Source organism: Nicotiana tomentosiformis, chromosome 6 (genome assembly GCF_000390325.3).
Source record: "Nicotiana tomentosiformis chromosome 6, ASM39032v3, whole genome shotgun sequence".
Lineage (NCBI taxonomy): Eukaryota > Viridiplantae > Streptophyta > Magnoliopsida > Solanales > Solanaceae > Nicotiana > Nicotiana tomentosiformis.
Window position 1 is genome coordinate 25,335,736 of NC_090817.1, and position 8,490 is coordinate 25,344,225.

At 34.8% G+C, this 8,490-nt stretch overlaps 1 protein-coding gene across 1 annotated transcript; it reads left to right on the plus strand.

Moving 5' to 3' along the window:
• The first annotated feature begins 857 nt into the window (after window positions 1-857).
• Window positions 858-3,097, plus strand: LOC104116260 (early nodulin-like protein 2). The gene is made up of 4 exons (XM_009627083.4): window positions 858-1,287; window positions 1,600-2,043; window positions 2,173-2,301; window positions 2,423-3,097. Exons 1-4 carry the CDS (start codon window positions 1,110-1,112, stop codon window positions 2,875-2,877), a joined length of 1,206 nt encoding a protein of 401 aa, XP_009625378.1. The 5' UTR covers window positions 858-1,109; the 3' UTR covers window positions 2,878-3,097.
• Window positions 3,098-8,490: the final 5,393 nt, after the last annotated feature.

Sequence of the window (8,490 nt, forward strand, 5' to 3'; positions counted from 1 at the left end):
AGTAGAATGGAACAAGACATTAGGACCAATAGGGCTAGTATCACAGCAATACAGCAATCCGCGTCGGCGATATAGTACAAGCTAGATAGCTAGCAATGAGTCTTTGACATAATCACATTCGTTAAATGTCAATTAATATGGATAAATTATAATTTTTAAAAAAAAAGTATTTATAACTATAATAAAATAATACTACTAATTAAAATTTACCCTTTTTGATAGTTGATGAAAATAAATTCCTAATTAAATACGGCTTATCCCATACGGTTGATATGTGGACAACTTTTCTCCACGCGTAATATTCTATCCATGAGATTTCAAACATACCCTTCCATTTTACTCGGGTGCATTGCAATTGGCACACAGGTACTGATATTATTTTTGCCTACCCTTATTGGTCCTCACTCCTCACATTTTCCGAAATTGCTTTTATATTATCTTCACTTCACATGTATTTTTAAAATTTATAATGTTTTGTCAAAGACAGTTGTGAGGAACGAATAAGATTTTCATCCTTAAGATCTCTAACTCGATTAGTGATAAAGAACATTATCATCTTTAATAAACCTACATGATACGAATCCTAATTAATCGAAACCCTAATACGAACATAGAACACTATAACAAAAAAAAAAACAGTATAGAGAGACTGTTTCTGATAGACCCTCGAACGTCGAACATTAAAAAAAAATTAAAATATGTTTTACTTAAACATATTAAATTATACTAAGAGTATTTATTTAAATATTTTAACACAAATTTATTACAATTTTATTTAGGAGGGTGTATTAACTCTTTGCAACGGTAACCTCAACCGCTAGGTCCTCTTTTAACTCTCTTTAAGTGCTGGTCAGTCTATATAAACTTTGTTGTCAGCCTATAATCTTTCCTTCAGCTACCAAACTTTCCTCTTTACTGATTTTTTAGTTGCTTGTCCATATCCTTGTTCCCCCTTTTTGCATTTCTATATTTCTCGTGAAAGCTTTCCTTTCCCATTTGCCCCCTCTTTCCTTTCTCGTGTGCTCGTGATCTCTCTTTTTTGTATTTATACATTTGTGCTTACAAAGTCTCCTACTTTTGTATAGCTCCATTGAAATAGAGAGAGGAAAATGGCCATGGCTTTGCAGAGACATTTTTCAGTGTTGCTTCTGCTCTTGGCTTGTTTGATTGGATCTTCGCACTCTTATCAATTCACAGTTGGTGGTAAAGATGGTTGGGTTCCTAACCCTTCTCAAAGTTTCAATGAATGGTCTCAACATATGAGATTCCAAGTTGGTGACACTGCTTGTAAGTCTTCTCCTTCCTTCCAAATGAGATGAGAGGCTTGGTTCATTCTTTAAGGTTTTTAGCGTTGAATCAATTATATTTTTAAAGTTATGGGTTAGCCAACTATTTGTTGTAATTAATCATCGTTCCGCCCCTGTCTTCAATTTATATGCGTAGAAAAACACAAACTCGCATACTTACACACTAAAAATATTTTTTCCATTATCAAAATTGTCTTCTAAAAATTGTACTCCTAATATGTGTTAGTAAGTTACTATATGTTACAACATTTGATAGTTCTTAATTTTCTTGTTTGTTGTGTGATTGTAACAGTGTTCAAGTATAAGCAAGGATCAGACTCTGTGTTGGAGGTAAGCAAAGATGACTATGACAAATGCAACACACAAAGTCCAATCAAGAAGATGGAAGATGGCAACTCCATTTTCATGTTGGATCACCCTGGTCCTTTCTACTTCATTAGTGGCAACAAAGATAATTGCGAGAAAGGACAAAAGGTGCAAATTGTTGTAATATCTCCTAGAGGTAAAACTCCTACTACCCCTGCTACACCCACAACTCCAGCTCCTTCCGGCGGTTCCGCCACCCCTCCGTCTCCTTCCGGCGGTTCTGCCACCCCTCCGTCTCCTTCCGGGGGTTCCGCCACCCCTCCAACTCCTTCTGGGGGTTCCACCACCCCTCCGGCGGCTGGTTCGCCTAAAGGATCATCTACACCTAGTACACCATCACCTATGGGGGCACCACCATCTCCTTCTGCAGGTAAGCAGGTTCAGAATTTAAATTTGATAGGTTTAATTGTTAGGTTTTTTGGCTTTTTTTACGTTTTTGGCATTGTTTTTTTAAATTATTGAAATTTTAATAATTTTTCGCGTGTATACTACTATGCAGGTTCTACTACCCCACCACCCACAACTTCAGCACCTTCTGCCACCACTCCGGCAGGTGCTCCGGCTAAAGGATCAACCACGCCCGGTACATCATCACCCAATGGGGCACCGGTAGTATCTCCGCCAGCAGGTAAATGGAGGTGGATGTAGAATTAAATTTAGTATATTTGTTAGGGAATTTAGTAATTTTATATATGTGCTCGTAAAATAAGTTTTAGTTATATAAATATATACTACATTCGCCTCACCAGGTAAATCACCAACCTCATCACCTACACCTGCCGGTTCAAACGTATCTCCGTCAATTCCAGCACCGGCGCCGGCAACAACTTCTATGACTCCGACGGGATCTCCGGCACCGGCAGGAGGAGCTTCTGATTTATCGCCTTCACCATCATCAAGCTCATTAGCACCAGGTTCATCTGCTCTTTCGCCGGGAAGTATTGTACCAGCCGGAGGACCAACTTCATCGTTAGCACCGGAAAGTATTGCACCAGCCGGAGGACCAACTTCATCATTAGCACCGGGAAGTATGGCTCCGGGAGGCGGCGCCGGCAGCACTCCGGCGGATATTAATTCGCCAGCTGGTGCACCATCCAACCCAAATTCATTAGCAGTAAAGGCATTTACTCCATCAGTTGTCCTTTTGTCAACCGTTTCTCTCATCCTGACCATGGCTTTTGGAGAATTTATTATTTCACCTTAGGGTAAATTAAGAAGTAGAATTACTGCGAAAACTTCTTTCTCTATCTTCTGGTTATTTTTATTTGGATTTTTCTTTGTGTCTCCTATTGTTTTTATTTCTTTAATAATTCAGAGATTGGAGTGTTGGATATAAAAGAGAAGTGTTTAGTTGTTTTTTCTTTTTAATTTTTTGTGGGTGACAAAGCATTAATTTATATATGTGAGTCATTTTTGTTGCTTGATAGTGGAATTGTAGATTTCACTAGTTTTGATGAAAATAAAGTAGGCATGGGGATTGGAAGGAACGAAATATTCCATTCCTTATTTTGTTTAACCCAAAAATAATTTCAGAATTAAAAAAAAAATTATGGTTTTTGAGGTCACTAATAATCGGTTCAAATCAGAACTTAGTAGAATAACTTGTTTGGCTAAACTAAATAAGTAATAAACTATGATATAATACGATTAAAAGCAAGTAAGCAAAGTAAAGAATAATTCTAATGAGATTGTTTATTATGAGCTACAATGATGTAAAGTAAGAGCGAAATGCAGTACTTTATAATAATAAATAGAGCCGAATCAAAATGAAAATACAAGTGTGAGAACTAGAGGTATTTATCATTTAATTCTAACGTTCACATCAAAATGAAAATACAAGTGTGAGAACTAGAGATATTTATAGCCTAAGCCTAACGTTCACATCTCTAGTTCTACTCTCACGTGTTGCCGAGAGTAGATAAGCGGCTGATGTAGTGGGTATGAGTATGAGTAGATCCGAATATTTGGAATACAAAATGCTAAATTACAGCTTCATTGACGGTCCCCAAACCTCATAGTGCTTCTCCTGGTACTGTTCCTATCTACCTAGAAGGAAACTCATTCTAAACAGCGTTGTAAACTGGACACTTGTCAAGGTCAGATTTTGCCAATACATGTTTAGTGGCTAAATTCAACAGATAAGTAGTAAATAAATATCTCACACGTTTCTGTTAGCGAAGAAATCTCTGAGAAATTTAGTGAAGCGAAGATTTTTAATTACTTGGTTGTTTTAATTTGGAAAACATTAGATATTTACTCGTAAGTCAATATGCAAAAATATTGCTTTCTCTACTCGTACTGCTATTTCCCATTGTAACAAGCTACAACAAAATCGGAGGGAGGTAAAGTTATGCAATATGTTCCAATTTATCACAAATTAAATTGCTGCAAAATTAAATTCATTAAAGTATCAGAAGTAGTTATTTTCTTCATCTAATATTTTGCGTGTTACTCCCTCCGATCCACAATAAGTGATCAATTTGCTTTGGTCACACTCATTAAGGAAATACAATATTCTAGACAAAAATAGTTAGTGTGACTAAACTACCCTTAATTAAATGTTCCAGCATAGTTAATGTGAGGAGTAAAAGACTTTTTAGAGATACATACATAAGGGTAATTTTGGAAAAATACATTGAATTTTTTCTTCATTATATAAATGGATACTTATTTTAGACTAAAATAAAAAAATAAATTGGTTACTTATTGTGGATCGGAGGGAATAATAAAATAGTAATAATAATACGACGATGAAGAAAACCACCTTTAGCTGACTGGCCTTCCTAAATTTAATGTGATTTATTGCTCATAAAAATGGTCCAACGATAGCAGGGGGTAAGAAACTACTACATCTGTCACAAAATTTTGGAATTTAATTCTTCTCGAAAAATTAATAGAATTTTACTGCTTTTGTTGACCGGCCATCCTAGGTTTAATGTTGAGTAATTACTCACATAAATATTCCAACCATAGCAAGGGCGTAAGAAATACTCACATTTTTCTCTTCTCAGATTTAAATTAGATAAACTTGGTCAATATTAAATTTATTCTTTCATCCTGGTTATATGAAAAAATAAAAATGTTGTTTATGTTACTTTTCGTTTATCTTCTAAATATCTAAGTTTTGATTTAAAAAATGAGTTAATCTTATTTTGTTCAACTTTAAAAGATAGTGAAAAATAATTCAGTAATACTTGCCGAGTAAATAATAGGATTAATATTGGGTGAAAAATCATTTACATCCCTCAAGTTTACTTTAAAAATTAAACTTATCCCTCAACTTTAAACAATAATCATTCTCATCCTTCTATCGTATCACAATATCTATTTTTCTTTTTTTTGATAATTAAACTTGTATTAATCACCAAAGATAAATTGTACAAAGCCATAGTTAGTTAACTCAAACTAACTATCTAAAGACAAGAAAACTATCTATACTTCTATCTGTCAACTTAGAAAAACTTAAAACATACAAGCCTGGAAATAGCTCCTAGTTTAACAGATGATCTAGCACAACACATAAAGGCTATCTCTTTTGCAATGACGATCCAATCTTTACTCATTTACCCTTGGCATTCTCAATAGTCCAGTGTTGGTATTGGTTCTATGTAGTTGAAAATGGTGCATTCTTCTTTTCCCATAACAGAACCCTATCCCATATCTTCCTTGAGAGTCTATATTGGAAAAGAGATGCTTATTTGTCTCATTGTGTTCTTGGCATAGGCTACACTTAAGTTCCACATTGAGCCCCTATTTTGCTTATTTATCGACGATAAATAGTCTTTCATGCAAGTGAAGCCACATAGTAAATCTTGCTCTAAGTCTAGCTTCATTGGAGAACATTAGGCATTTCCATGATATTCTTGGGAGGTCTCCTAGAAGCAACAAATAAGTCTGTATAATCAAGTTTATCAAATTTTTCCATTGGTCGAGCTGCAGCATGGTATCACTTGCATCAAAAATCTTCTGAATCATCCAACATGCACATTGTGGCACCTTCATACTAGCAAACTGCCACCCCTTAATGTAATAGCTATGAATCAATCAGATCCATAGTCAAGGTCTATTTTATCGTTGATATTTTTTATTTTCTATACATGTAATGATTTTTTTATTACATATGATATTTTTTTAGTCCATGACATTATAAATAGATAATCATATTATAAATTTATTATAAAATCTATTACTACTTTTATGATTATTATTTTAATATCACGTGTATTAAGTATGCATATAATGTATTTTTGTGTATGTCTGTGAGACTTTAAGTTCTATTTTTTCTCTTATTCTTCACTATGTATATAAATTTTTGAGTTTTTTTATTGTTATTAATAAAAGTTTTCTAAATTGTAAAAAAAATCATATCAAGTATAAATAGATAGCTATTAGGAATTTGATATAAAATTTACCTATATTTTCACCTTTTTTATTTCATGCATTGATTAATTTACGAAGTTCTCACTCTGATTGCTATTGATAAAATATTTGATAAGGGCAAATTATTTATTGTAATTTTTTTTATTTTTTTTATTTTCTTATTATTGAACGTCATTATGCTTGATTATTACTTCTCACTCTTTTTGTTCAAAATAATAGTTATTTTTTATAGGTAAGTTTATAACATAGATTAAAACAAAAAGTATCAAAAAAAGAGAGATAAACATTGTAGAGGGTAAAATTGTCATTTTAAAAAGTCAACTTTAATTATGAGGATGAGAATGACTCTTGCTCAAAATTGAATGATGTGTTTGATTTTCAAAGCAAACTTTGGGTATGTAAATAATTTTCACCCGAATAATAACAACCCATTTTTGTTGTTCCTTTCTTCCTTCTAACCTTCTTACTATTAATTTGGTGGATACCATCTTTATTATAGTGCGCCTCTTAGGTTTGTGCTAGATATAGGTCACAAGAATACATTAAATTTTTTTCCCGTTAATTACACGATGAAAAAGAATAAATGCTACTTATGGAACTAGATACTCCTACCTGTATGGTGGCACGTGGATATCAGCCCCAAATTTCTTTGAAATTATCTTAGTTTTTATATATTGCAAGCATAGTTTGATCAAACTCGAGGAATCCTATTCTCTGTAGCATTATTTTTGACAAAAGGTATTAGTTAGAAAGCATTTAAAAAGAAAAGAGCATCTTTGTTTTTTGTTTTTTTATTTAAAAAAGCATAAAAAAGGTAAGAAACATTAATTTATTTAACTTTAGCAGGGAACATTAGGTAAAGTAAAAAAGCAGTGAAGGAATGCCTTTCTTCGGTATTATTGTCTCAATGAAGGAGGGTTCCGATCAGAACCTTACTAAAACATACTTATTCTTTTGTGCTTAATATGTGTTTCATTTTTCAAGTATAGTTGTTTTTACCAGGCGCTTTTTGAGAAAAAAAAAAAAAAGTTCTGGCGCTCACTATTCCTTAAGTTAATTACTACACCCGGTTCATATTTTCTGTCTTTTAAAACTTTTGTACTCTTTGAGTTTTGAAAAAAAGATATTTAATTAATAACTTCAATTATGAGAGTATTTGTCTAAAATATTATTTTTATTTTTTAAACATCTCACTCAATTAAGACTTCACTATTGTAGCAATAAAAGTAAGAATAAAAATTATAATAAATACACCTTTTATTATTCTAAAATGTCAACAACAACAACAACAACAACAACGACAACAACAACAACAACCTAGTATAATTCCACATGTGGGGTCTGGGAAGGGTAGTGTGTACGCAGACCTTAGCCCTACCTCGGAGGGTAGAGGGGTTGTTTCCGAAAGACCCTCGGCACAAGGAGATGAAAAAGAGGCAATGGAAGAATAACAACCGCATACGTCAAGAAGGTAGTGCCAGCAACCTAAGAATCAAAACAAATAAATGAAAAAAGCTTGTCAATAATCAGAATAATGGAAAGGTATTGGGCAAACGGAGCAGAAAACAATACAAACACAACAAGTACCACTAACAATCTAAAGCAAGACACTACAAACTAGCCTAACACCCTAAATAGGGAAGAAAGACGTTCAACTACCTACTAACCTACGACCCTAATGCTCACCCTCCAAGCCATCCTATCTAAGGTCATGTCCTCGGTGAGCTGGAGTCGCGCCATGTCCTGCCTGATCACCTCTCCCCAATATTTCTTAGGCCGCCCTCTACCTCTTCTCATACCTGACAAAGCCAACCGCTCGCACCTCCTAACCGGACGTCAAGGCTTCTCCTCCGCACGTGCCCGAACCATCTAAGCCTCGCTTCCCGCATTTTGTCATCTATGGGCACCAACCCTACCTTAGCCCGAATATCCTCATTCATAATCTTATCCAACCTAGTATGCCCGCACATCCACCTCAACATCCTCATTTGTGCTACTTTCATCTTCTGGATATGAGAGTTCTTGACTGGCCAATATTCTGCCCCATACAACATAGTCAGTCTAACCACCGCTCTATAAAACTTGCCTTTAAGTTCTGGTGGCACCTTTTTGTCATGCAAGACGCCAGATGCTAACCTCTATTTCATCTATCCCTCCCCTATATGGTGTGTGACATCCTCGTCAATCTCACCGTTCCCCTGGATAATAGACTCAAGATACTTAAACTCCATTTCTTGGGGATGACTTGTAAATCAAGCCTCGCATCACTGTCTGCTTCCCCCGTCACGTCACTAAACTTGCACTCCAAGTATTCTGTCTTAGCCCTGCTCAACTTGAAACCTTTAAACTACAAGATCTGTCTCCAAACCTCCAGCCTCTCCCCGACACCGCCTCGCGTCTCATCAATCAGGACTATATCATCAGCAAATAACATACA